The sequence below is a fragment of the Tilletiaria anomala genome, assembly GCF_000711695.1.
Source record: "Tilletiaria anomala UBC 951 chromosome Unknown K437scaffold_61, whole genome shotgun sequence".
In the NCBI taxonomy this organism is placed as follows: Eukaryota; Fungi; Basidiomycota; class Exobasidiomycetes; order Georgefischeriales; family Tilletiariaceae; genus Tilletiaria; species Tilletiaria anomala.
Window position 1 is genome coordinate 41290 of NW_013546961.1, and position 24842 is coordinate 66131.

General features: G+C 56.3%; 11 protein-coding genes across 11 annotated transcripts; 6 read left to right on the forward strand and 5 right to left on the reverse strand.

Annotated features, from left to right (window-relative positions):
* Positions 1-255: 255 nt before the first annotated feature.
* Positions 256-1640, forward strand: K437DRAFT_257480 (ribosomal protein S8e). The gene is made up of 4 exons (XM_013386917.1): positions 256-353; positions 491-552; positions 696-1341; positions 1418-1640. Exons 1-4 carry the CDS (start codon positions 345-347, stop codon positions 1487-1489), a joined length of 789 nt encoding a protein of 262 aa, XP_013242371.1. The 5' UTR covers positions 256-344; the 3' UTR covers positions 1490-1640.
* On the reverse strand, positions 1431-3450 carry K437DRAFT_257481 (uncharacterized protein). Its single transcript, XM_013386918.1, has one exon. The coding sequence runs from the start codon at positions 3300-3302 to the stop codon at positions 1776-1778; it is 1527 nt and encodes a 508-aa protein (XP_013242372.1). The 5' UTR covers positions 3303-3450; the 3' UTR covers positions 1431-1775.
* Positions 3451-3895: 445 nt separating this feature from the next.
* K437DRAFT_237186 (diphthamide biosynthesis protein) lies at positions 3896-6028 on the forward strand (the record flags this gene model as incomplete). Its single annotated transcript, XM_013386919.1, has 5 exons — positions 3896-4263; positions 4342-4525; positions 4565-4649; positions 4878-5590; positions 5666-6028. Coding segments are annotated over exons 1-5 (1623 nt in total), but the record flags the coding sequence as incomplete, so codon positions are not given.
* Positions 6029-6102: 74 nt separating this feature from the next.
* On the reverse strand, positions 6103-7486 carry K437DRAFT_257482 (putative PRE7-20S proteasome subunit). Its single transcript, XM_013386920.1, has 4 exons — positions 7230-7486; positions 7018-7129; positions 6611-6929; positions 6103-6513 (listed from the first exon to the last, which is right to left on the reverse strand). Exons 1-4 carry the CDS (start codon positions 7330-7332, stop codon positions 6166-6168), a joined length of 882 nt encoding a protein of 293 aa, XP_013242374.1. The 5' UTR covers positions 7333-7486; the 3' UTR covers positions 6103-6165.
* A 940-nt stretch (positions 7487-8426) lies between these two features.
* Positions 8427-10812, reverse strand: K437DRAFT_152418 (uncharacterized protein). Its single transcript, XM_013386921.1, has 4 exons — positions 10287-10812; positions 10120-10216; positions 9928-10042; positions 8427-9850 (listed from the first exon to the last, which is right to left on the reverse strand). Exons 1-4 carry the CDS (start codon positions 10465-10467, stop codon positions 8561-8563), a joined length of 1683 nt encoding a protein of 560 aa, XP_013242375.1. The 5' UTR covers positions 10468-10812; the 3' UTR covers positions 8427-8560.
* A 334-nt stretch (positions 10813-11146) lies between these two features.
* Positions 11147-11793, forward strand: K437DRAFT_152416 (uncharacterized protein). The gene has a single exon (XM_013386922.1). The coding sequence runs from the start codon at positions 11245-11247 to the stop codon at positions 11710-11712; it is 468 nt and encodes a 155-aa protein (XP_013242376.1). The 5' UTR covers positions 11147-11244; the 3' UTR covers positions 11713-11793.
* Positions 11794-13245: 1452 nt separating this feature from the next.
* K437DRAFT_225645 (copper-fist-domain-containing protein) lies at positions 13246-13431 on the reverse strand (the record flags this gene model as incomplete). Its single annotated transcript, XM_013386923.1, has 1 exon — positions 13246-13431. A coding segment is annotated over one exon (186 nt), but the record flags the coding sequence as incomplete, so codon positions are not given.
* A 274-nt stretch (positions 13432-13705) lies between these two features.
* K437DRAFT_295136 (uncharacterized protein) lies at positions 13706-17018 on the forward strand. Its single transcript, XM_013386924.1, has 4 exons — positions 13706-14625; positions 14726-14835; positions 14906-15418; positions 15479-17018. The coding sequence occupies exons 1-4, from the start codon at positions 13996-13998 to the stop codon at positions 16923-16925; spliced, it is 2700 nt and encodes an 899-aa protein (XP_013242378.1). The 5' UTR covers positions 13706-13995; the 3' UTR covers positions 16926-17018.
* Positions 17019-17213: 195 nt separating this feature from the next.
* Positions 17214-20602, forward strand: K437DRAFT_257486 (Zn-dependent exopeptidase). Its single transcript, XM_013386925.1, has 5 exons — positions 17214-17445; positions 17506-19478; positions 19544-19705; positions 19786-20265; positions 20379-20602. Exons 1-5 carry the CDS (start codon positions 17271-17273, stop codon positions 20550-20552), a joined length of 2964 nt encoding a protein of 987 aa, XP_013242379.1. The 5' UTR covers positions 17214-17270; the 3' UTR covers positions 20553-20602.
* A 68-nt stretch (positions 20603-20670) lies between these two features.
* K437DRAFT_257487 (uncharacterized protein) lies at positions 20671-22918 on the reverse strand. Its single transcript, XM_013386926.1, has one exon. The coding sequence runs from the start codon at positions 22546-22548 to the stop codon at positions 20743-20745; it is 1806 nt and encodes a 601-aa protein (XP_013242380.1). The 5' UTR covers positions 22549-22918; the 3' UTR covers positions 20671-20742.
* Positions 22919-23218: 300 nt separating this feature from the next.
* Positions 23219-24826, forward strand: K437DRAFT_248459 (uncharacterized protein). Its single transcript, XM_013386927.1, has 3 exons — positions 23219-23759; positions 23842-24448; positions 24531-24826. The coding sequence occupies exons 1-3, from the start codon at positions 23352-23354 to the stop codon at positions 24701-24703; spliced, it is 1188 nt and encodes a 395-aa protein (XP_013242381.1). The 5' UTR covers positions 23219-23351; the 3' UTR covers positions 24704-24826.
* Positions 24827-24842: the final 16 nt, after the last annotated feature.

Sequence of the window (24842 nt, forward strand, 5' to 3'; positions counted from 1 at the left end):
GGTCTTCGACATCCTCCCTCGTGTCGGACCTCTCTTTTGCTGGATTCTCCCGCAACGTGCGTGTTGCACCGAAACAATGCCTGACGTCGAGTGCTGGGGGAGCGGGAAGGCACCAGATGAGTGTGTGGTAGAACCTGCCCTCAGCTCACAGACCCAAATTTTTGCTCGGCATCCACAAGGCGGAGGTGCAAGGTTGATTTATCTGTGCAGGATGATGTTCATCCCACTGAAGATGCTTGTCCTTTACATCCAACATCTGGTCCATGGGTCAGACCTTTTCGTGACTACTGCATCTTACAGCTCGGATAAAAACACATAGACTGACGCATCAACGTTGATACACCATGCCGCAGGTGAGTTCTGTTCGCCTCCATCTCAGGGCCTGACAATTGCTGCTCCCGTCGAGCTGTGGCTATGAGTGGTACCAGAGCCCAGATCTGATGAACTGACACCAATCCTCTCCCCCCTGCATCTTCTTGACTTTTCCTAGAACGAATACATTGAAGAGCACATTAGGCGCCATGGTCGGCGGATGGACCATGAGGAGCGGATGTGAGTCTTCCACTTGGCCTGCGCCCCTGCAGGCTCGGCGGCGCCAATCGGGGGTTACGCCCCAATCTGGCCAGTCCTGTGCGAGCATTCATGCATCGTTTCGATGATGGACCTCTAATACATATTGAATCATTCGTGTTTAGGCGCAAACGCGAGGCGCGCTCGGTGCACAAAGCCTCTGCGGTTGCTAAGAAGACAATCGGCCTGAAGGCCAAGATGCTGAATAAGAAGCGGAGAGCGGAGAAGATTCAGATGAAGAAGACGCTCAAGGCGCACGAGGAGCGCGATGTCAAGCAATCCACCGCCCCTGAGGATCCCAACACCGCTCTGCCTACATACCTGCTGGACCGCGAGAATCAGAAGGACGCCAAGGCGCTGTCCAGCGCCGTTAAGGAGCGACGAAAGGACAAGGCAGCGAGATTCGCAGTGCCGCTTCCACAAGTGCGCGGTATTGCCGAGGACGAGGCCTTCAAGGTGATGAAGACTGGCAAGCGCAAAGGCAAGGCGTGGAAGCGCATGGTGACCAAAGCTACTTTCGTTGGGGAAGGGTTCACACGCAAGCCTCCGAAGCTCGAGCGTTTCGTCCGCCCAATGGGTCTGCGATTCAAAAAGGCGCACGTCACACATCCCGATCTGAAAGCGACGTTCCAGTTGCCCATCATCGGCGTTAAGAAGAATCCGCAATCGCCCATGTACACGCAGCTTGGCGTCCTGACGAAAGGGACCATCATCGAGGTCAACGTCTCGGAGCTTGGGATGGTCACGACCGGCGGGAAAGTCGTCTGGGGTGTGAGTGAAAGCGCTGCATCCGACCAATGCCATGGGTCATGCATCCAGAGCTGACAGCCATACTCCTTTTCCTCAGAAATATGCACAGATCACTAATAACCCGGAGAACGACGGCTGTGTGAATGGCGTGCTTTTGCTTTCCAAATGAGCAGGGCCCGCATGCTCTACTTGTTCGCCTTCCGCCCCGTATCCTGCGCATTGAGCCCTCCCTTAACCTCGTCCATATTCAGCATATCCCATCCAAACGCTCCCGCATCTGTATTATATGTTGCAACACCAGAGGTTCCGTACTAACGCCTTGCACTTACGCTGTTGCTATTGGGTCCGCTCCGCCAGCAGGCAACTTCCTTGCATTGCTAAGATGACGTGCATACCATGAGCCTAGCTCTTCAATCGGCAGCATACATAGCAAGTGCTCCACCAGACCATGCGCGCTATGAGCCGGTACTCATAGCCAACGCCATCTTCAGCTGATCTTCCTCTGTGAGGTTCTCAAAGTCCTCCAGCGCCAGCTCGCGAGCAGCGTCTTCATCACCGTCACCATCGTCGAGCTGCATCTCGCTCCACAGTGTCGCGTCGTCTGACAGAGCCATGGTGTCCGTACCTGTACCACCTCCGCCTGCTGCTGTACGGCTCGCTACTTGATGCGCGAGCATGGCGTGCGCCGTTTGTCGGCGGGTGGAGATCTCGCACTGCTGATTACCCGCTGTGACAGCCGTAGCTGACGCAGCGAGAAATTCTGGGCCACCAGCTCGCACCGTGCCCCGCTGCGAATCTTCCCATGCAAACGCTGCCTTTCCTTTGCCTTTGGATGGGCTAAAGTCGACATCACGGAATGCAGCAGCTGCGCGTAAAGCAGCGTTGCTCGCTCCTGTACTCGAACTCGTGTCATTCGCGATTGACCCCACAGCCCCTTTAGCGGCTGTTACGGCCCCTGACGACGAGCCAACACGCACTGTGCTCGTTAGAGCGACCTTAGAAGCCGCTGCTGTGGGCTGCAAAACATCGTCTGCTGCAGCGTGGAATAGTTCTAGGGTATCTTCTTCTTCTTCGCGCGGCAAGGCGCTCATGCGAGCAGGCGCACGACTCAGCGAGCGATAGCTCATACCGGGCAGCTCCTCGCCTCTTTCAGCTGCCTCGAGCGCCTCCTGCGCTTTTCGTTGCCTCATCGTGCGTCCCTCTCCGACGCGGAAGGGCTGGCTGAATGCCTCTCGTAGCCGTTTGACCTTAATATCGCCAAATCCCGGGAGGTTGTTCAGCTCGTCGGTGTCCGTCTGCGCAATGCGCTTCAAGGATCCAACGTTGCTCGTGAGGGTCATGACATCCGTCTTGTTGACACCACGCACGCTGGTGAGGACGCTATTGAGTTGGGAGAGATAATCGTCGCCCACGCGCTCTTTGATGATGTCTGGAGGCTTGTGCTCAAACGCCTTATACGTCTCGATGTACCGCCCAACATCCTCAGGTGTCCAAGCCAACATCATGGTGAGATTGTTGATCAGCGCAATCTTGGTGAGCTCCTTGATGGCCGGCTGATGGTCATTCACGTCACACTGCACAAGCAGAATGCGCAAGGAGAACATGGTTCCGAGTGTGGAGATGCGTTGATGGATGTATTCGGGATGCAAGCGATGATAGCGTAGACTAAGGAACAGGACACCGCTCGTGACTCCGACCTGGTAGTCTGGCACAATGTCGGCAAATTCCCATCCGACATTCTTGATCCCTTTCAACACGGGATTGCCACGCTGCCGCGAGTTAACCAAGATGGTCGAACCACCTCCTTGACCTGCGATGCGAGGACGTGGACGTCGCTGCGGCTGAGGCTGAACGGCACGCAGTCCTGTTGACGAGGTGCTACTGTTGGATTGACCCGGCACAACACGCTCACCGGCGGCAGCAGCTGCTGCTGTCGGGCTGTCTCGATGCTGCCGCGATAGCCCTGCGTCGCTCGAAGCCATGCTGCGCCGAGCCCCACGTCCAGTAAGCAGCGAAAGACTTGGTTGTGTCTTCCTCCCGCTGCTCTCTCTATTTCTCTCGGAGGGTTGGAAGCAGTCCAGAATTCAGTTCAGGACGGACTGCGTCTTGCCATGCACAGCTGGCCATGCGCAAAAGCCAAAGTGCTGCTCTCTCTGGGAGTTGGTTAAGGGTGGCTGGCCCCAGTTAAGCGTCAATCAGTCAGCGCGTTGCTTGCGTTGCAATACGGAGCACGTGGGGAGGGATTGGCTCTAACCAACACGTGAGCGAATGGCGGGTCGGGACTCGGGATTCGGGATCCATGTGGGAAGATGTGGGGTGTTTGAGCGACATTTTGGTGCCTCTGCAACGAAGTATCAGTTGAACCTTGGCGACGGACGCTGCAGATCCAGGACCCAGGTCTTGACGAGCCCATCGCGCAAAGGACAAACATTGAAGAAAGCAGCTTGGAGCCCAAGAATCAAATCTTCGCGGGACAATGAGTGATTCGCTTTCGGCAGCCGCCGCGGCGGAGACTGCTGCAGCTGCGAGCTCATCGTCACGTGGCGTAAATGGCGCTACGACCGCTCCGGTAGTATCAGCCTTCTCGCACGCCGATTCGGACATCATAACCCATGAGGTCGAGCTGGACGAAAGCTTGCTCGCTTCCACGTCTCAAAATTCCGGCATGAGCATCGAGGAGCTGTACGACATTCGTTCCACCGCGCTCAAAATCCTCGGCTTTGATCCTCAGGGCGACGCGAAGCGGAGGGTCCATCTTCGGCGCTTCAAGAGCATCGCACTGCAATTCCCAGACGAGCTGCTCTGTGACTCCGTTCCGATATACTGGGCCTTGAAAAAGGCACTGCGGGAGTTGCTGCAAGGTCAAGCTATAGATGGAAGCGGTGGAAATGAACCAGCAGAGGAGCCCGAGCTCTACATTCTCGCCGATACAAGCTACGGCAAGTGAGTGTTGGTGGTACCTTTGTGTTGACCCTGGCAATGTCGATACACGCTAACGTTTTGCCTCAATGTTGCCGGTAGCTGCTGTGTCGACGAAGTGGCATCTGCCCACGTCTCTGCAGACTTGGTCGTACATTACGGGCATGCATGTCTGTCCCTGACTGCGCGGCTACCAACTCTGTACGTCTTCAGCAAGCTCTCAATCAACGTCGATCAAGCTGCGTTAAGCTTGTCCGAAAAGCTTCAGTCTGCTTGGGACGATGAAGTAGAGGCCGAGGCGGAGCAGTCGAGTGCAACAAGGAAGGGCAAAGGCAAAGCGCGAAACGTTGCCCTGCTCTACGAAGTCGGCTACGCGCACAAAGCCGGACATATCGCGGCCGCCCTTCGAAGTGAATTCAAGAGCCGATTAAGGATGGGTGGTGAGAAGTACGAGGAAGTGCGAGTATACGTGGAGACAATCGATACTCGGGACAACTTCGAGGCCAAGCTGTCGAGAGATAAGGACCAGGAGGGGCAAGTCACCACTGAGCGACTTCCCGGGGAGGGAGGCAAGCTTGCGCCTAGCGGTCCGTGTGCATGTACTCCCAAAGAAGAGGGATGGACTTCCTCTTCCTCAGAGGTTCCGACCACTTGTGGTTGCGGCTCCACTGGGTATGCGCCGAACTTGTCAACATGCAATGCCTCGCCAGGAAGCGCGCGATATCTGTCGCTACCATCGGAGCTGACGGTTGCCGAATGCGACATCATCTACATCGGTAGCGCTGAATCTCTTTCCCTCATCAATCTGCTGCTCTCTCACCCACCCTCCACTCGCTTCCCGCGCCTGTTCATCACATACGACCCACGGGCTCATTCGGCGACGGCGCGGATAGAGGATGGGCGCGCCACGAATCGGCTGCTCATGCGGCGCTACGCGCTGGTGCAAAAAGCAAAAGACGCATCTGTCGTCGGCTTGCTCGTCGGTACGCTCGGTGTGGTATCTTACCTTCCCTTGCTCAAGAGCCTGCGTAAGCTGCTCACAGGCAAAGGGAGCAGGCGCAAAGTGTACACAATCTCTGTGGGCAAACTGAACCCGGCCAAACTGGCGAACTTCCAGGAGATTGACATCTTCGTGCTCGTCGCGTGCCCCGAGAACTCGCTCGCGCTGCACGGCACCGGTGGTGGCAGCCATGCGGGAAAGGACTACTTCAAGCCGGTCATCACGCCTTTTGAGATGGTCGTCGCGCTCAGGAGTCTCGAGGAGGGGGACAGTTCGAGCGGAGGCTGGACGGATGGGTACGAGCTCGATCTGGGCAGATTGAGCCTGCGGAGCGAACAAGACAACGAATCTGTCAACGGACCAGACACGATGCCTGTGAATGGGAAAGAGGCAGGCGAGGGACCGTCACAGGGGCATCCAGCCGAGAAAGCGGCAGGTGATTGGGGCGATGATGGGGACGATGACGATTCGTACCAACGACGCCCGCATTTCTCACTCGTGACCGGCTCCTTCGTCTCGCGCCAAACCTACCGGTCAAACCAGGCACTGCGCCAAGACAGAGGGAACGCCAAAGCCATCGGAGCGGACGACGCACTGGCCAGCGGCGGCATCGACAGTCGGACGATCGCGCTGCGGCAGGCGGACGGCACGCTGACGCGTGTGCTGGATAGTGCCTCGCCTGCACACCTCGAAGGACGTGCCTGGAAGGGTCTTGAGCGACGCATCGGTCTGGACCCCCCCGCTGCTTTGGAGGAGGGTCGGGCGGGCATTGCGCGAGGATATGCAGATGCCGAGGGCACAAAGGAAGGAGGATCGTGATGGTCGCCCTTCGAATGTATCAGAGTGCGTCACTCATTCACAGCATCAATGGTGCTTCTGCTCTTGACGATTCATCCTACTCTCATTACAAATGGAACTACTTGGGATCAATCCTTCTTCAGCTCCCGTCTGATGACCATCGTCGTCTTGCTCTGCTGTTCATCCTCGCCGCCGAGCGCCTCGACCGCCCCATAAGGCTGGGCACTGAGGTCGATCGCAGCTGCGCCTGCCACGGCTCCGCCTTCCATCGTGCAATCGTCACCGCGTGCTGACGCTGAGGCTGTTTGCGGTGGCAATCGTACGACGTACATCTCGAGGCCGTCACCGACTTCGATGTGCCGCTCCGTCGCGCTTGTGAAGCTGTCTGTCACGATGCGCAGCACCTCCGGCAGCCCCATCGTCCCTGGCGTCGGCACCTTGTGATCTGCGGTTGACACCTGGTTGCGGAACATGATCTGAGCAAGAGAGCAACGTAGGTATTACGTGGCCTGGTTAGCGCCACAACCAGCAAGCGAGGGGGTATACTTTGCAAAGGATGTGTGAACGGCGTACCTGATTGTCCAAGAAAGGCTGCAGAAGACTCTGCGCGGCGCCTGCCGCTCGGCAGAACTCTCTTTCGTAGCTTCCGACCGGGTCAAAGCTGTACACGGCGCCTTTCCCCTCCTCGTCGAGACCGCCGAGGATGTTGTAGACATAGTAGGGGAAGAAGCGCTTCGAGTAGAGGATGGTGCAAAGCATGCGTGCAATGCTGTGCAGAGGCATGGACCGCCCATGCGCATGTCGGTACAGCTCCAGCCGCGACTTGATGCGTGCCACGAGCGCCTCGGCGTCAGCGGAGAAGCCGTTCGTTGCAAGCGTCGCACGATCATTTCTGGAGGATGACAAGGGTGTGAAGCAAAACCAATCAGCGCCGTTGGTCCAGGGCAGCCCAAAACATCCTCCATGCCTTTCTCGCTCACAGCCTGAACACTTTGGGCTTGTACCGCGTCTGAATGTTGTACCCCTCGCTTTGCCTCGTGTCGCCGGCAATGACGCAGAAGTCTTTGCCCGCAACAGCCATGATCGAGCCACCTGAGTACGGGAGAGGGGAGGGAAAGGCAAATCCAGGACGATCAGAACGCCGTCTTTCTAGCCGGTTGATTCCCCACAAGAAGGGCGACAAAAGGCTCACCGTTGGAGGTGTATGGATTGAACTGGCGGCCGACGGGACCAGCTGCTGACGCAGAGTAGGACATGCCGCCTGGCGCGGACGGTGGTGCTAGGACAGTCTGCATGGCGGCTGCGCGAGCTGGCAGGGCTATATTTTTTGAGGCTTGTTCTGACCTGTGTAGACCTCGCGATCAAAGCCGAGTATGGATACGTAGCCAGTCAACGAGATGGCCTGCCGTCGTCATCACAAGAAGTATGCATAGTGGGGTGTGCTCCGATTGTTGGGTTGGCTTGCGCGTTCGTATAGGCAGCAGCACACGCAGCAGCGAAGACGAAGAGACGACGTGTGTGTGTATGTGTGTCCGTTGTCGACTTCGGTTCCGCTCCATCTACTCCTTGCTAGACTCTCCTCTGGATCACTCGTGTTGGCCTGAAGAACCCATACTCTTCCACATCGACATCTCCGCCCCAGGCATTGGTAGAGGATCCACCAGTGTCTAGAACAGCGGGACTGTAGAGGAAGCTGACCATCGCCGATGCGTTGGCAAACTGCATAACTTTTGCGTCCGCTAGGCATTATGCTGCTCGTCGGTAGACGCCAGCTCCAACGTCTGGAAGTGACAAGTCTTCTGTGCTGCTCGTGTCTGGAGCGGCTTCTTCAATCTAAGGTGTCCTGCGTAGGCTAGGGTCATTTTGAGAACCTATTGGCAGGAGGGAGGACTAGGAGCTCCATGCAGAGTCAATAATGAGCCCTTCACTTTGGCGCTTGTTTTCGCTGGAGGAGTTGTCCTGACTCTGCTGCTTGGCATGCTAGCAGCCTACCCCTTCGCGTAGGAACGATAGGCCCTTGGCAGAATGTTGCATGAAATCGACATGCAGAAGCGTACGACATCTCTGGTGTCGGCCCTCCACACACGTTCTTGGGAATCTGTGCAAAGCTTAGAATGCGGAGGGCAGGGGCCCATGTTTTACCCCAACAACTTCTACAAACGCCAAAATCGCTGTGGCCCGCGAAGAAGTGAATGTAGCTCCCGACGCTGCTGGAGTATCGATTTGTATGACTGCGGTGCACTTAAGATACAATAGAGACGACCAAGGGCAGGGACGCAGTCCGATAGTACAGGTGACTATAAGCCCACGAGAGTAGCGACAGTGAGAGAATGAGTGTAGTTTGCACTTGAGGATGATTCTTGTGCGGATAATGATCATGATTGGTTGAGCGACTAAGCAAGCAGTTGATTTAGTGATTGGAGGGTGCGCGTGTAGCAATGGTACTGGAAACGAGCATGCTTGTAAGAGCCGGAGCAGAGGCAGAAGTGGTGGAGCTTGACGACGCGGAGTTACTGACGCCGTCTATCGCCCATGCTGGTGGAACTGACCCATGGGAATATACTTTTTGCCACCGTGCTGCTGACTATCTGGCGTGCCCGCTCGAATGCCAGAGACCGGAGGCGCAGCGTGTCCAGCAGACCCTGAAGCAGTATCTGCATGTCCATTTGCGCTGGCTGATCCAATATGATCGCTGCTGACAGCGATGATGATCTCGCGCGTCATCTCCGGCGTGGGAGTGATGGTGCGCGTGACGCTAGGCGATCGCCCACGTTTCAGCTGCCGCGGTGTGTGCTGCAACAACCGCTCGAAGGACGATGCTGACGACTGTCGCTCGTTGGAAGAGACAGCGGCGCCGACCCAGCTGGAAGCCGAGTGCTGGCGCTTGATGGCAATCTGGGCTGATCCGCTCGATTGCTGTTGCAAAGGCATATGGACGCCGTGAAGACTGCCACTCGCGCTGAGTGTGCGGCGAATGCCAGAGGAAAAGGATTGGCTGCTATATGGGCGGGACAAGCTGCCGAACTGTTGCGCACGGTGATCGAAGCCACCGGGCTGATCAGCATCGGGCGAAGACACGATTGACGGTGGTGATATCTTGGCCTCGTAGTCGCGGAATGCAGGCGGGTTGTCATCCACGGCAACGGCGCCGGTGTACACCACGACTGGAACGCCTCTAACCCCTCGCTGTGCTTGCAGCATGTCTGCCGTCGTCATCCGTCCGACGACGCGATCCCGCCGCCTGGAGCTCATCGAGCGGCGCAAAGGGTCAATAACGAGCAAGCCGGTCTTGCCGTCAGAGAACAGGTCGGAGTGGAATACGACTCTGCAGGCGATGATAGCGTTCATGATGGCCGAGACGAGAATGGGGATATTTTGCAGGATCATGTTGCGGTAAAACGAGAGGATGAAGATGCAGCTGATGTTGCAGCTGAACGAGACGAGGAAGTAGGCTGTACTCGAATTGAAGACGAAGCGGCGGAGCGTTTTGATGGATGCATTGTCTTGCAATGCGGCAAAATGACGAAGCTGCTGGACCTTGATCAGCGTCAGGACGTAGAGGACAACGTCGAAAATAGCGGCAGCCGTCCAGCCGAGCACTCTCCAATACGGCGCCGGCGCAGGCATGCAGACCGGCCCGTGGCGCACCTGGAGCATCGGAGGGATGGCTTGGCCGTGGAAGCCGGCAACGGACCCAATCCAGCACCCAGAGACGACAAACATCATTGCATACAACACTGGCACGAGGTATTGCGGGCCACTACCGCCCCACAGCGCTCGCAGGCGCAAAATAAAGATATTTGCTAGGCAGATCTAAACGTCAAGGGTGAAGGGTCAATGCACGCTTGCGCTCCCTCTTCGTACGAATCTGATCGCTGCAATCTACTCACGTAGGTGATGGCCATGAACGCGAAGATGATGGTGATACTAGCTTGGCAGTTGACAACATTTTCCGGGGGAAAGAAAAACCAGAAGGTAGAAATCGCACTTCCCCATATGGAGTACCTGTCGGCATTCACGCCAAGGGTGAGCACGGTGGATGCTCCGCGGGTTACAGGGCGAATGCGGTGACGGTAGCTTACCTCGATATCAAGACTAGCGTGCCGACCCAAGTGGGGCGACCGCTAAAGAGCTGCTTCCACCGGTAAATCTCTTCGTGAATCGTGACAATGTGCTCCCCTGAAAACGTGACGCGAGGGTTAGCGCCAATCAAGATAATATTCTTCAGCAACGAGTACCGAAGGCTTACAAATTAGGGCTCCACAAGCAGCGAGGATGATGAACCGGAAGATGTCGATCTGGTGGTATTGCTCAATCGGGTCAGCCGGGACGTAAAATCCCTGCCCCAGCGGGATGTTTCCTAGTGGTACACCCGACAAACTACTCCCTGCAGCTGTCGGCGCTTGGATGATGGCGGGTTTGCTGCTCATTCTAGTTGTCGAATAGTGTTGAGAGGCAGGCGATGCCAAGGAGAAGTCGAGGAAAGATAGGCGACAGCGAAAGCTGTCGCAGGATGATTACTGCAGTGCGATGATGGAGAAACAGATGTACAGATGGATTAGGCAAGCGGAAACAAAGGAGACGGCGACTGAAGGGACAAAAGCGACTAGCAACGTTGAGCTGGAGGATGCTGGGATGTATATCGTTGGTGGCCAGGACAGTGACAAAGAAGAACTTTGTTGATGAGACGAACGACGGTCTGATGGTTGCTCGTGAAGAACCTCGAGACGCACGCCTTTTCCTCTCAGTGTGAATCGCTGAGGAGGGAACGGGAGACGAGACAGTCAAAGTTGTCGGCTACGATGCATTACTGTTTACTTTCTGTATACATCTTCCAGGCTTCGGACGGAGCGCCTAGCATTGCCTCTGAGCAGGTGGAATTGCACCCTGTTGCACGGCGCAGTGCCGCTGTTCCTACTAACAAGAAATGGGGAGAAGAGAATTTCCGTCCTTGGGTTTCTTTTTTCGGCCCTGGAACAGACTCCACGAATCCGGATAAAAAAGAAGATTGATATCGATTGGATGTTGGAGACAGGAAGCGGTTTAACCTGATTGTCTGCGATGTTATGAATGTACCAGGTCGTGCCAACTGAGCTGGCTCCTCGTTGGAACTGGGTGGCGGAAGTTTAATTTCAACTTGGAAGGCGGGATGCGCCCCACACCGCTCCGCTTCGCCAAACGAGAGCACCCGCAAGCTGGCTCCTCACATGCACAGCAGACGCCGCCTCTTGCAAGCAGAAAGTTCATGCGAAACCCACGCGCCCACTGTCGAAGTGATGGCTCGGAGAAAAGAGGTTGAAAGCCATATGTATTCAAAAGAGCGAGAGCTGCAGGAAGCGAAGGAAAAAATCGGAGCGTCCGACACAGACACTGCGCTGCTCCGCTGTCTTGGCTTGCTGAACACTGCAGCTCTGGCGCGGTGCAGCATTCAAGCGGTTAGTTCCTGGCTGCCACATAGCTACAGACAGGCACAGTGCTATCAAAATATCGCAAATCTACCCAAGTGGAGGGTGGAGCTGCTGGGCTGGGGAAGTGGAGAAAGTCTGTGCATTACCTCACAGTACGGCCACCGGAACCTCTTTCCGAATTTCCTAAATGATTGGAGATGCCAGACGCAGACCGACGATGTGAGATGCTCGGTTCTCGAAGCTGTCACTATCATATGTGGTAGTTAACATGTGCCATTGCCTCTGAGGGTCTATGCTTGTCAGCACTCGCCATTCACCAGTGGGTGTCTCGCTAGCACCTATTTTCGGGTATTTAAGCGTTTCACGCTCGGGCTTCAAGACTCGGTAAACACATGCGGGGTGCCAACCAAGCAATTGCCAAGCCCTGAATCAGACAGCGACGACGACGCCTTCTCCTTTGTCACACACGACCTTCTGGCACGCATCGCAAGCAACATGCAGCGGATGAACAGCTGTCTCGCGAATGTTCCCGGGCCCCTGGTTTCCCGCTCCGCCTTCTTTGCCATTTGCGTCGCCAACTAAATCGGGTCCGAAAGCCTGGACGATGCTGCCATGCAGGACCGCGCTGTGCAATGCTGGATTGGGCCTGTGTACTGACGGTGGCCATTCGTCATTGAAATCTTCAGTGGCTGCTGCCTCTGCTGAGGGGATCTTTGGTCGGAAGTCTGCCATTGATGCTGATGGTTGAGGAGATGGTTGCGATGAGGTCAAGGCAAGTGTCGCAGCGCTACCCATGCTCCTCGTAGGGCGAGGCAAGTCAGACATGATGCTAGAAACAGCACTGGTAGTGCCATCGCGATGAGCTGGTGAAGCAAATTCATCGGCTGTGCTCGATAGGCCCAGTCGGGGGTTCTGCTCCTCCTCTTGGCCGACGCGCGCGTTACCTGCATGATGCTGTTGTTGCCGCTCAACCCAGTCGTCGACAACAGGAATGCCAGTTGGCAAGCGCATGTCTACGTCACATGCAACGCATGTGTCACATCGATCTTCCTCCTCTTCTTGCTGGGCGTCGGCCACACTTGCGGGAACTTCAGAGCGGCTGTTGGTCTCCGCTAATCTAGGCTGCGCAGGAACAGCAGTGAGACGCTGCGAAGTCTTGGCCAGGTGGGTCTCATACAGCGGAGTGCTAGCTTCCGGTGGAGAGGTAGCCCTCGTTCTCTTGCTAGAGCAGCAGCTCGCTATGACAGGGGCTTCAGGATTGCCTGCGCTTCCTGACGCGAGGCACCCGCGACATCGACAGCCACCCTTGCAGTTGCAGCTCTTCTCCATCAAAGACTGAAGGCTTGGCATCTCTGCTGCGCGCAGTAGCATGTCGAACAGATCTTTTTCGATGGATGCTGTTAAGTCTGAGTATGACGGTAGCGAGACGAGGGGCGCAGGAGGTTGCTGTTCGATCTTTCGAAGTGGCGGCAGCGCGGAATGCTCTTGTGGTGATGCAGAGGATGAGCGTGAAGGATGAGACCGCTTGCTAGTCAGGGCCTGAAAAGGCATGAAATGGAGGCGCTGCAAGTCTGCCGCTGCGCTCGGGTCGACGTAAGAGTCGCCGCAGCACGTACAAGGCTCCTGAGAGCTTGACCCAGTCGGCTCCTGGCATTTGCAGGCACTCTTTGCTGCAGATTTCAGGGACAGTGACAAGCCCGAGGTGCTGTATTCGCTCGTCCGAAATTTCTTTGACGGCGACGCGGCAATCCTTGCATCGGAACCCCTGGAGAATCCAGGACTGGCGCTCTTGTGACCGCCACACGAGCATCTCCCATGCGCTGATCCGCCTTGCCTTCGCCTCTCCCGGCATATGTCGCATTGAGTTGTCGGGCGTCCTCGTGCTTTCACCTCTTTAAGCTCGCGGCCGTCGCGGTGCTGGCACTTGCTGGTGCGGTGACCAGCGATGCAGGTTGCACACGCGTACTTCTTTCCATCGATGAGCATCTCGACTCGGCGGAGCTTATTGTCGACTCGGGTCGTGAGGGCTGAATAAAGCTGCCTCCTCTTGCTGACCTACCTGCTCGAGGCCCGTGGGAACTTGTGCATATTATGTACACATATTGTCGACCTGGCTTGGAATCTTGAATTCACGATTTCACGAAACGAAAGTCTCGACTCTCGACAATCGCTTGACCTCAATCCACCTGCCGCACCTCGATCAATCATCACCTTTACGTCCGCCCTGGGGTTGGGTGGGTTCATCGTCCAGTATCTGAGGAGGGGCGGCCAAATGCGATCACGTGACCCTGTCAACTATACACAGCCCTCCCATAGCCACGCGCGGTCTCGTCTCATCAGCCGACTCACGCTTCGCTGGGTCCAACGCCAACACGCGACGGGCAACAGCTATAACAAGCGCACATGGCACACAACCTTCACTTCTGTCCGTATCGTCACTGTTCACTCTAGAGGTTACACATACGCCTGGCGTCGTCCCTACGATTGTCAACTTTGGTGATCTTGCCTCATTCTCGGCTGACACGCGTATCCAGAGACGAACGCGCAAACATGCCGGCTGTCAAGTCTGGCAGCGCGACCTTCAATGTGCCTGCGACCTACGAGGCCGCGATGGCGTCAGAGGAAGCGCGAAGAGAGAGTTTCCAACGCAGCGCACCTCATCGCTGGCCGCATTTGGTGAACACAAGCAAAACAAAGTCCCAAGCGCCCCCATATCCTTCGCCGGAGGCTCTGGCGCGCGTCGGGCTCTTCTTTACCCCCGAAGAAATTGCGAGCTCATCCAAAGGCGCGCCTTCGCCGGGAAAAGACGCGTGCACGCACTACATATGCGGCACACGCGTTTTGGATTGGCAACCGGGAGACGATCCTCTCGAGCGCTTGCGGCAGCTCAATCCCAATTGTCCATCTGTCCTCCTCGTCGAGAGTCGCGACAAGCAAGTCAATGCTGGACAATGGCGAAGCATAGCAGCAGCGGCAGCAGTAGCAACCCCGTTGGTTCCAACGCGAGGCAAACGCGCTCTTGGCAGCGCCAGAAAAGGCGACACAGAGCTTCCGGCTGCGTTCTGGCCTGATCCGCGATTGCTGCCAACGAGCGATACCATGGTAGAAGCGCGTCGCTTGACTTTCGGCGCAGGGTGGCCGTATGACCGGAAGAAGGGTTGGGGCCCAACCAGTGCCAAGGTCAGTTCGAGGCTACAAGGTGTGACAATCAGTGTGTCGGGTGGTACTGAAACGTCTATGTGCGATACCGCTTGACACATCTACACGCGATACCACTTAGATTGCTGCTGCCGGATTGCACTTTGAGCCATGCGAGGATGGAGAAGACAATACACTATGTGTGTACTGCGGACGAACCTTGGGTGGGTGGGAAAAGGGCGACGATCCAGTGTGAGTTTACTCGACTCGCGAGGGTGTGGTGGGTAGCAAACTGATCTATTTTGGCTTCCACTCTGGACAGAGAGGAGCATTTACGCGGTGCGAAGGATACGCCATGTCCATTCTTCTCGTGCAAGTACGTTCCGCCTGACAAGCTGGATGGCCTACGCGCCCATGTCTCTCAAGAAGAGGGGAAGGAAGACGTGGAAGAAGTTGAAGAAGTGGAAGGAGAAGGTGCTAGAGGTCGCGACGAAAACGTTGCGGTGGAAGACGCAGCGACTGAATCAGCGTCAACGCGGACAGGACGCGGGCGCTCTCGGAGGGACGCTTCGACAATATCAGCTGCAGTGTCATCCGAGTCATCAAGTAGAGGCCAAGAGCGCAGCGCATCTTCCCGTAGAACTACCACTCAGACAGCTTTGCGTCGAGAGGCTGTGGTTGCGAATAGCGCTGCTGAAGAGCACGAAGAGTACAGCAATGCGCAAGCGGAGGTACATGCAGAGCAGAATGCGGACGGGCCGGGAGGTAAATATGAACCGGATCGCAAAGATGAGCCAGTGCCCGCAAAGTGTGTGAACACAGTGGCCGTGGGCAAGTGAGTCTACAGTAGTGATTGTCGCTCAGTGGATCTAGGCCTGACTTTACGAACCTATAGGCGCCAAGCATCGAGGAAGACAAAGCCACAGGCGAGTAGCTCTGCACCAGCCGAACCCGCTGCCGAAGAGGACGCAGATGCGGACGAAGACGTGAAGCAGGACGAGGCTGTGCCAGTGAAGACCAGCGATAGCGCTTCACCTACCGCTTCCGACGCAAAACAGGCTTCGTCTCAGTCTTCACGCGGAGGAGCAAGGAAAAAGGCCGGGATTGAAGCCGCACCGGTCCCGATACGCGCCTCTTCTCGAGCAGCGAGCCGGGCCGCAAGCCAAGGAATCAAAGCTAGCCTCGCAGAGGAGAAAGAGGCCGCCATCACGCGTCCAAAGTATCCAATAACAACGCCAAATGCCAGCTCTGACCCTGCCGCAGGTCCTGCCTCCGAAGCACCATCTGCTGTTTCTATGAAAAACACGAAGCCCAAGGACACAAAGAAGCTGCAAGTCAGCGACGCGGCTGGCGATGGTTCCTTTAATCATACCGGAGCTGTCATCTCGGATGAGGACGCAAACGAGGAAGCGGACGGCACAGTCATCGAGCACGATGCAGAACCTCAAGCCACTACTCACACAGAGGGCGCCGATCTGGAAGTAGCAGGAGGCAAGCACAAGGCTGCTTCTGTAATCGGAAAATCTCGTGCGGCCAAATCCACTTCTATGAAGACACAACAGGCCGCTTCAGTCACTAACGATGAGAAACCCCAGCGGACGACAAGGGGTCGGCCGAAGCTTGCTCAGGGCAACGCTCAAACATCCGTCGCCCCCGCAGTTGGCCAAGCAAATGACGTAGAATTACCAGACGCACAAGCTCAGCCCAACTCTACGTCCAGACGCACCACGAGGAGCCGTATTATCAGTAACTCAAGCATTGTTGGCGCTGACAAGACGTCAAGTCTGTCCACTTCTAAGACTACACGCTCGCAGAAGGCTAGCAAGCGGCCAGCTGCTGGGAGCGAAGTCGGAGACAAGGCTGAGCAGAAAGAAGAAGAGCCAGAAACAGAAGATGAGGCACCTGTCAAGCGACCCCTAGCACGAACACCTTCCGCGAAGTCAACATCGTCAGCCAAGGAAACGGACGCTACGCGAAGCATTGCCGCTGCTGCACTCGACAGCAATGCGCCCGCAGCCACCGTTGCTCAGCACGAAGCCGAATCAGAATCCGCCAAGCCATTGTCGGAGTCATTAGCCGGGAATGCCGATATGGCAGCTACAAGCACTGTGAGCGCCACCAGCATGCTCACCAATCCTTCAAGCGCCACTCTGCTACAAAGCCTCAAGGGGTTGCACATCTCTGACGTTGAGTACAAGCTCAGCGTGCAGGGCTACCTGGATCTGATCAGCAAGAATCATTTGGCAGACATGGAGAGCGAGGGATTGCGGCGGATTGCGGAGATGAACGAGCAATCTCAAGCCAGGCGGGCTGAACTCGAACGCGTGCTCAAGGGCCGGTAGGATTTCTGGGCTTCATGTTTCAACATTGACAAGCAGCAAAGCACGCAACCCGGAAGATTTAACATGTCTGCATTTGTACAATACGCAATCCATTAATCAAGTTTTTTCCTTTGTTTACTTTTACGGCGTCGTTTTGCTGGCATTCGCAGGACGCGTCGAAATTGTGCGCGCCGTGTGCCTTGCGCGTGGCGAGCTCGCGTGCTCCATCAATCCGTCAGAATGTACGCCGAATTTGGATGCATATCTGCCGCTCTCACAGCTCGCTGGCAGCTTTTCGTCACCCGGCTTCCCATTTCAAAGGATTCAAGCTGAGCAGCTGCGATAGAATGAGTCGCAGTCTCCAGCATGACTGGTTCTAACTCACCATTTCAAAATGCATGCGAATCGCCGGACTTGCAATTCGCCATGGACTTGAGCGAGGGCGGACGCCGCACAGATACCGACCGCACTGAACGTCTGGGGAGGCAAGCCATTTCCTTTGACCGTGATGGGTTCACGAAACTTCGGGAGAGGCTATCAGGTAAGCTACGCCCTTTTTGAGAATTGAGAAACATTCTCTGACGGAGGCGCCTTCTAACAGCGATGGACGTTCGCGGCGAAGGGATCGCATCGTCGACAACCACACAATCTCTTATACACTCAATATCACACAACTCGACTTCAGTGCTCTCTCTTGCTGTTGATGCCGAAAACGAGCTGATCTTCAGCGGATCCCAGGGCGAATGCATCTATGTATGGGACCTACATACTTACTTTCCCAGAGCCCGACTCGAAGGCCACACCTCTTCAGTCCTAGCGCTGGAGTTTGCTCCCGAAAGAAGTTGGCTTTTCAGTAGCAGCGGGGACAACACGGTGCGAATTTGGGACACAAAATCTCTGAAGCCCATCTACGTCGTATACCCGGCTGACGACAATGTTGGCGATATTTTTGCGCTGAAATGGTGTGAGGAGTTGGAAACGCTCTTTCTCGGGTGTCAGAACACGTCGATACAGTGGATCAGCTTTACCGGTGCAGACCCATCGCGGTCAGCTGGTGTCAAAGAGGACACTAGCACCAAGCAGCACCCTGCTTTCTCTGCACCGCTTGGAGAGAGCAAGGGCACGCCTTTCGACACGCCGATACACAAGCCCAACAAATTCTTCGATGGGGCCCCACTGTCCATGCGGCGAACAACCTTGGCAAGCAACGCAGGAGCTACGCCGTCAAGACACCAGACGGAACTCATCAGTCATGCATCCATCCTTCCAACAATACCGGCGGAGTCTGAGCCTGAGGCTGAAGCTGTGCAACTTTCGAGCAGATGCATTGTCGCAAGCGCGCATTACGGGTACATTTACGCCTTGGAGCTCGTGCGACTTTCACCGGACAAGCCTCTGGTACTGATAAGCGGGTCAGGCGACGAAGACATCAAGCTATGGCAGGTTGAGTCGCCTTCGCCCGACCGACCTTTCGGTGGCTTGCATCACCTCGCAACTCTCCACAATTCAGAGGCGGGTGTCCTAGCGCTCGCTACCTGGCAGAGCACTCTCTTTGCAGGCCTTCAAGGTGGACATGTCGATGTCTGGGACCTGGAGACTCTGACAGTGCTGAGGACGCTCAAGGCAGGTAGCGATGATGTGCTATCACTCAGCGCGTTGAGAGCCTCTGGCTTAAAAGGGTCGTCCTCGGTCATGTTCACAGCCTGCGCAGATGGCACTGTCAAGCGTTTTGATGCTCGATTCCGCTGCACAGCTGAGTGGAAAGCTCATGATGGTGTAGTACTGTGTTCTGTGATTGCGATGCGTCCCGTTTCTCAGCAAGCCTCATCATCTCACTGCTTAGCGACGGAGGCACGGCTGCTTACAGGGGGTTCGGAATCACTGCTCAAAATCTGGAATATCTCAAGCAAAAACTCGCTTTGCAGCCAAGTACCCACGTCGGCTGCGCACGCAATCCTTGGCACATCGTTCGAAAGCCTCTCCGGCACGCCGGGAACTCCAACGTCAGGCGCGGACTTCAAAGTGTTGAGCAAAGAGCAAAGCGATGCGATGCTGGTGCGGTCTCTCTCCGACTTTGTCGGCTTCCAGAGCGTCAGCAGCGAAGACACGCGGGAGCAATGCAGGCAGTGCGCTCTTTGGCTGAAGAACTGCCTGACAGAGCTGGGTGCAGAGGCCAAGATCATTGCCGGCGCGCCACATCGGAACCCGCTCGTCATGGCCACGTTCCGCGGCAGATCGTCCCTGCAGGAAGCTGGTTTATCCGGTCCTGCCGCCGCGAAGCAGAAGAAGAGAAAGCGTTGTCTGTTCTACGGACATTATGACTGCATTGGAGTGGACGGGCGGAAGTGGGAATCGGATCCTTGGACCATGGTGGGGCGAGACGGGTATCTATACGGCAGAGGTGTAAGCGATAACAAGGGACCAACGTTGGCGGTCGCGTACGCTGCGAGTCAGCTGCTTAGTCGACGAGAATTAGAAAACGATTTGGTTATGCTGATAGAGGGCGAGGAAGAGCGAGGCAGCGTCGGCTTCAAAGAAGCACTCATGAAGGCCAAAGAGGAGATCGGCCCTATTGTGAGTTGGATCAACTGGAGTTTGAGCTGGTCCTCAATGAATGCTGATCATCTCTTTCCGACCAGGACGTCGTGCTCTTGTCCAATTCGTACTGGCTTGGAGAGGACAATCCGTGCATGACGGTTGGCCTACGTGGTGTGGTTCGCGCGACTGTCCGGATATCGGGACGCATGTCAGATGTGCACTCTGGTGTTGAAGGTGGTGCTGTGCGCGAGCCAATGGTCGATGTAAGCGAATGCGTGGCGAAAGGCGAAGAGAAATATCCCTTGCTCATATTGGCTGATCATGGCCATTTCCCCGACTGCAGATGATTAATCTGCTCAGCCAAGCCTCAACAGGCGACAAGGTATTAATCCCGCAATTCTACGACGCAGTGCGCGTAGTTACGCCAGCCGAGCGGGAATTCTACGCCTCGATCGCAAAAATGAACCAATCAAGAGCGCGCAACGCCGAGGACTTGATCGCTCGTTGGCGTCTTCCGACGTTTAGTGTTCATGGCATCGAAGTCAGTGGGCCGGGTAACAACACTGTGATTCCCAACACAGTCGAAGCGGCCGTGAGCATTCGCATTGTGCCCGATCAGTCCCTCAAGAAGGTCACTGCGTCGCTCATTAGCCACATCGAAAGCACGTTCAAGCAGCTCCATTCGTCCAATGAGCTCTCTGTTTCCATCGACCATTCGGCCGATTGGTGGTCCGGTAAGCAGGACTCGCCGTTTGCGATGGCACTCGCCAAGGCGATCGAGGAGGAGTGGAACCAGTCGCCGGTGAAGATCTGTGAAGGAGGGGTGAGTTGCTTTTAGATGGTCTCGCGAACAAGCGCATGCATCGCTCGAATGAGTAGCCACTGACTGATTCTGCACTGCCCGAACAACTATGATTGCGACGCGCATTGCAATAGTCAATCCCAGCGGTTGCCATTCTGGAGAAGGAACTCAATGCGCCAGCCGTGCATCTGCCTATGGGCCAAGCCTCGGACAGCGCGCACTTAAGCGACGAGCGCATGCGCTTGCTGAACCTGCAGAAGGGCAAAGCGGTGCTTTCGACATTTTTTAAGAGTCTACCGTCTTTGTAACGGTAGCACTAGCATGTATAGAATGAGTTTAGTGCATCTCAATGCGAAAGATGAGAGGCGTAGGAGGAAGACGGTGACATATGCAATCTTGACATTTGCACTCTGAATGGAAAGCCCTGTGTTTTCCGAGAGGCTGCGCATAACATTTGAAATCCTACATGTACAAAATGGGAAAAGCATTGAGAGTGTTTTACAGATCAACAGCAACGAGCACGAGTCCTTTCGCAGGAACGAGCCCTTCCACGCCCGGCAGACACTTCGTCGACAGTTCATTCTCCGACTCTTCCGACACGATGACGGCGTCGCCTACCGCGTCTTCGTCACCCTCTCCGTCGCCCCGTCCCACGAGGTCGCCACATTCGGAAGAACCAGAGGAGCCGACAAGCGTCGTGCCTTCCTCGACTGAGCCGCTGAAGTTGCTGTTGCTCGACATGCTGCTGGTGGGCGATCCGAAGCGCGCCATGGCAGTGGACGACACCAGGCTCTCTTTGGAGCGCATTGATATCGATACGCCCGCACCCGTTGCCCTCGCCGTCGCAGTGGCAGAAGCAGTGCCAGGCCCATAGCTGACGACCTGCCCGCCGACGTAGCACAGGCCATGCAGCAGGCTCTTGAAGTCGCGCGTCGTGTGGCGCTCGACGCATATGACGACTTTTTCGCAACCAAGTTTCTCGCTGGCGTGGTCGAGCACGCTGAGCAGCGACTCGCGCAGGTGCGGCGGCAGTGTCGCGTCGTTGTTTGCGGGGCTGTGGCTGGCACTGGCGCGGCTGGACATGATGCTGGGAGGCAAGGTGGAGGAGGACATGCTAACATCGTTGCTGTGCGCATAGGCGAAGGGAGCATCAGTGCCGGCGCTGTTTTTGACGGCAGATGAAGTAACAGTAGGCGGCAGAGATAGGTATAGTGTACGGCGCATCTCTCCCTCTCCCTCTTCATCCCCTTCATCACGCTCCACTTCGGTCTCATCTTCATCTTCAGCTCCGGCGGCAGCGCTGACGGAGGAGACAAGCGGGACGGCGAGAACGGCACCGCGCCAATCTTTGCAGACGAGCTCGACCGACGCATCCTCCACGACGATTGTCTTGCGAGTGGAGCTAGACATAGAGGCCGACTTGGACTTGCGCAACCGTGCGAGCCGCTCGTTGGCGCGCTCCAGCTTGAAGCGCGGGAAGACGGTGCGCATGAATGCCAGGGCCACGCGCGCCGGGTCGTGCTTGACGTCTAGCACGATCTCGTCGGCCGACGACATGATCGACGGCGTTGCGTTCGGGGTAGGGGGCATGAGGCCCGCAACCCCAGCCGTAGCGCTGGCGCTGGCATCCGTCCGGTTGCTCAGGTTCGTGTGCTTTGTGGTTGTTTTTGCTTGCTGTGTAGCGGGTGCAGCTGTGATGGCGACGCCACGCAGCGTCTCGGTCAGGTAGTTCTGGTTCTTCTGTTTGTGCTCGTCGTGGCGGCTGCTACTACTGCGGCTGCTGCTATGGCTGCTGGCACTGCTCGCTCGTCTGGCGCGATCATCGCGATGCAGGATGTCTCGAGCTGCTTCGCTTGCCGCATGGTGCTGTCGGCCTCTACCATGGCCTCCGAGCTCGTCATATACTGCCCATGCGGCTGTGGCGAACGCTGTGCTTGGACTGGCAGCTGCTGTGGCCGCGGGCAAAGGCGCGCGGGTGCACAGCGAGGGAGAGGCGGGGTTGGAGGATGGTGGCGTGGCAGGCGGTGAAGCGGGTGAGGGAGTGGAAGCGATTGCTTCATGGATGACGACGGGCGCATGCCTTGCGGATGCAGGAGCTCCGTCGCTCATCGGCCTGCCATTCTTCATGCAGGCCTCCTTCTTGACCTGTCCGTCGGTGTGCACTTTATCGAACTGGCCAAGCTTGTCCGGCGAAGGTGAGTACGACGTAGCCCCTCTCACAGGCCCACGTCGACCTGGCGCATTTGTTGTGGCGCCAGGAATTTCATCGGGAGTCACGTCAAAAGCACCACTTGACGACTCCATCTGGCGTAGTGCTGCTGCCGCTTCTGGAGCCACGGGTAGCGCCAGACTCGAGGGCAGAGAGGTCGGAGCGGGAGCTGGCGATGGCGCTGTTGTTCTTGTTGTTACTTCCCGTCATGATGTCGTTGCTGACGGTGCTGTCGCCGGCACCCTTGCGATTGTTATAATGGACGGGATTGGTTGTATTGGATCTCAAAGTCATATTGGGAAGTCAACGTGGCGACTGTCCTGCTGGGCTTCGGGCAATGGTAGGCTCGGAGTATAACGATGGGATGGAGTACAGCGGGAGCTGCAGTGATGTCCTAGGCTGAATATGAGCGTTGCTTTAGACTTGCGCGTTTGAGTGCGTATGAAGGAGCCCGATTTCTAAAGGTCTGAGTACCTACGATGACGACGACAATGGCAACGACGACGAAAGAGGAGGTCCAGCCCGGATGAGACAGGACCTACATGATTTACAAAAAATGCAGAAATTGAATGCACAAGGACGTTACTGCACCCGACGGTCGGCCAGTCCCTCGTGCAGCCACGCGCACCCGGAGCGATGGGGAATGAACGAAAGCGGAGGTTTAGTTCGCTCACTTGCAACCCAAAGAGCGCTTCCCAAGGGAATTTATCGTTCGATGGATTGAATCTCGCAGCTGCCCGAAGGAGAGGCCTGTTCTTCGCGTGACCAGGCTGTCCATGCTATTGCTTCGAGCAAGCAAGTTAGAATTGGCTACTCACCTCGTCGCCGCCAAGCAGAGCAGAGTAGAGCAGAGCAGAGCAGCCCTCCAGATCCTAGCGATCCAACGTCTTGTGCAACTATGGCTTCCAACGTGGAAGACCCCGGACAAAAGTCCACCAAAAGCGTTACCCTCGACGTCGACCCTCCTGCTGCAGCAGCTGTGGGCAATAGCACCTCCACCAATGCAAGCGCAGATGCCGAGAATGAGGAAGGCGAAGTTGAGCGCAAGCATGTCGACGACGAGCTCGCCGCCATGTTCGGCGGCATGAAGAAGAAGAAGAAGGCGTCGAAGAAGACTCAGTTCGCAGTCGATCTCGATAACCTCCCCGCGCGGAGAGACTTTCAGGCACCGACGACTATTGCGGGGGACAAGGCCAAGAAGGAGGAAGCTGCAGCGGCTGCCGCAGCGTCAGCAGCAGCTACTGCTGAGCCCGCGAGCCCGGCAGGTGTCGCAGCGGCCGAGGGAATGGAAGATGGCGATCTGAACGTGCGTGGACGCTTCTCATCGCGCTTTGTTCTCACTACTGACACCCCTACCCTACTTTCCCCTCTTCGGCGTACCTAAACAGTTCGGAGAGCTGAAAAAGAAAAAAAAGAAGGGAAAGTCAACCAAGCTAGCAGAATTTGAGAAGGAGCTGGCCGAGGCCGAGGCAGCAGCTGCTGCCGAGGAAGAGGATGAGGAGGAGGGCGGCGCAGGTGACGAGGACGAGGGCGCCAACGGCGAAGATGTCGTAGATCGGACAGCTGAGGGAGACCTGGGCGACAACCCATTTGCGCATGACGCTGGCGCCGACGCGGGAGGTGCCGGCGCCGGCGCTGGCATCAACGACAAGCCGGACGACCAACAGGCCTGGATCGGCTCCGAGCGTGACTACCACTACTCGGAGCTTCTCGGGCGCATCTTTAAGACTCTGCGCCAACACAACCCGGCGCTCAGTGGGGACAAGAAGAAGTACACAATCGTTCCGCCAAGCGTGCAGCGCGAAGGCAGCAAGAAGACCATGTTTGCCAACTCTCTGGACATCTGCAAGCGCATGCATCGCGAGCCAGAGCATGTCTACTCGTTCCTCTTTGCTGAGCTGGGTACCATTGGCAACGTCGACGGTAGCCAGCGACTCATTATCAAGGGCCGCTTCCAGCCCAAGCAGATCGAAAACGTGCTGAGGAAGTACATTGGTGCGTTCTCTTGTCCTTTCCAGCGCTAAATTGTGAAATGAAAGCTGACATCTCGTGACAATCTGCTGCCAACATTGAACAGTTGAATACGTCACATGCAAGACCTGCAAGTCGCCCAATACGATCCTCTCCAAAGAGAACAGAATCTATTTCATGACCTGCTCCACCTGCGGCTCCACACGTTCCGTCAGCGCCATCAAGACCGGTTTCCAGGCCGTCACTGGCAAGCGTTCCAAGCTGCGTGCAGCAGCCTAAAAAGATGCGGAAATAGAACAAAAGGAAGCAAGACAGTCTTACATCTTCCGTTGTTACTCATTCCCCTGTCATGCTTGCTGTACTGTCATTCTTTACCTATTGCATGTTCATGCTGTTTAGTGCAACGTTCTTCATATTA

Bases quoted from the DNA above. Each gene is read 5' to 3' on its own strand.
- K437DRAFT_248459 (XM_013386927.1), top strand. From the start codon at position 23,352: ATGGCTTCCAACGTGGAAGACCCCGGACAAAAGTCCACCAAAAGCGTT. The intron at 23,760-23,841 runs GTGCGTGGACGC...GTACCTAAACAG, and splicing joins TGGAAGATGGCGATCTGAAC to TTCGGAGAGCTGAAAAAGAA. The intron at 24,449-24,530 runs GTGCGTTCTCTT...AACATTGAACAG, and splicing joins CGTGCTGAGGAAGTACATTG to TTGAATACGTCACATGCAAG.
- K437DRAFT_257487 (XM_013386926.1), bottom strand. From the start codon at position 22,548: ATGGAGTCGTCAAGTGGTGCTTTTGACGTGACTCCCGATGAAATTCCT.
- K437DRAFT_152416 (XM_013386922.1), top strand. From the start codon at position 11,245: ATGCACAGCAGACGCCGCCTCTTGCAAGCAGAAAGTTCATGCGAAACC.
- K437DRAFT_257486 (XM_013386925.1), top strand. From the start codon at position 17,271: ATGACTGGTTCTAACTCACCATTTCAAAATGCATGCGAATCGCCGGAC. The intron at 19,479-19,543 runs GTGAGTTGGATC...CTTTCCGACCAG, and splicing joins AAGAGGAGATCGGCCCTATT to GACGTCGTGCTCTTGTCCAA. The intron at 19,706-19,785 runs GTAAGCGAATGC...CCCCGACTGCAG, and splicing joins TGCGCGAGCCAATGGTCGAT to ATGATTAATCTGCTCAGCCA.
- K437DRAFT_295136 (XM_013386924.1), top strand. From the start codon at position 13,996: ATGCCGGCTGTCAAGTCTGGCAGCGCGACCTTCAATGTGCCTGCGACC. The intron at 14,626-14,725 runs GTCAGTTCGAGG...GATACCACTTAG, and splicing joins GGGGCCCAACCAGTGCCAAG to ATTGCTGCTGCCGGATTGCA. The intron at 15,419-15,478 runs GTGAGTCTACAG...ACGAACCTATAG, and splicing joins AACACAGTGGCCGTGGGCAA to GCGCCAAGCATCGAGGAAGA.
- K437DRAFT_257482 (XM_013386920.1), bottom strand. From the start codon at position 7,332: ATGCAGACTGTCCTAGCACCACCGTCCGCGCCAGGCGGCATGTCCTAC. The intron at 6,930-7,017 runs GTGAGCGAGAAA...GTCATCCTCCAG, and splicing joins AAGCCCAAAGTGTTCAGGCT to AAATGATCGTGCGACGCTTG. The intron at 6,514-6,610 runs GTACGCCGTTCA...TCTCTTGCTCAG, and splicing joins AGCCTTTCTTGGACAATCAG to ATCATGTTCCGCAACCAGGT.
- K437DRAFT_152418 (XM_013386921.1), bottom strand. From the start codon at position 10,467: ATGAGCAGCAAACCCGCCATCATCCAAGCGCCGACAGCTGCAGGGAGT. The intron at 10,217-10,286 runs GTAAGCCTTCGG...TCACGTTTTCAG, and splicing joins TGCTTGTGGAGCCCTAATTT to GGGAGCACATTGTCACGATT. The intron at 10,043-10,119 runs GTAAGCTACCGT...GAATGCCGACAG, and splicing joins ACGCTAGTCTTGATATCGAG to GTACTCCATATGGGGAAGTG.
- K437DRAFT_257481 (XM_013386918.1), bottom strand. From the start codon at position 3,302: ATGGCTTCGAGCGACGCAGGGCTATCGCGGCAGCATCGAGACAGCCCG.
- K437DRAFT_257480 (XM_013386917.1), top strand. The intron at 553-695 runs GTGAGTCTTCCA...ATTCGTGTTTAG, and splicing joins ATGGACCATGAGGAGCGGAT to GCGCAAACGCGAGGCGCGCT. The intron at 1,342-1,417 runs GTGAGTGAAAGC...CCTTTTCCTCAG, and splicing joins GCGGGAAAGTCGTCTGGGGT to AAATATGCACAGATCACTAA.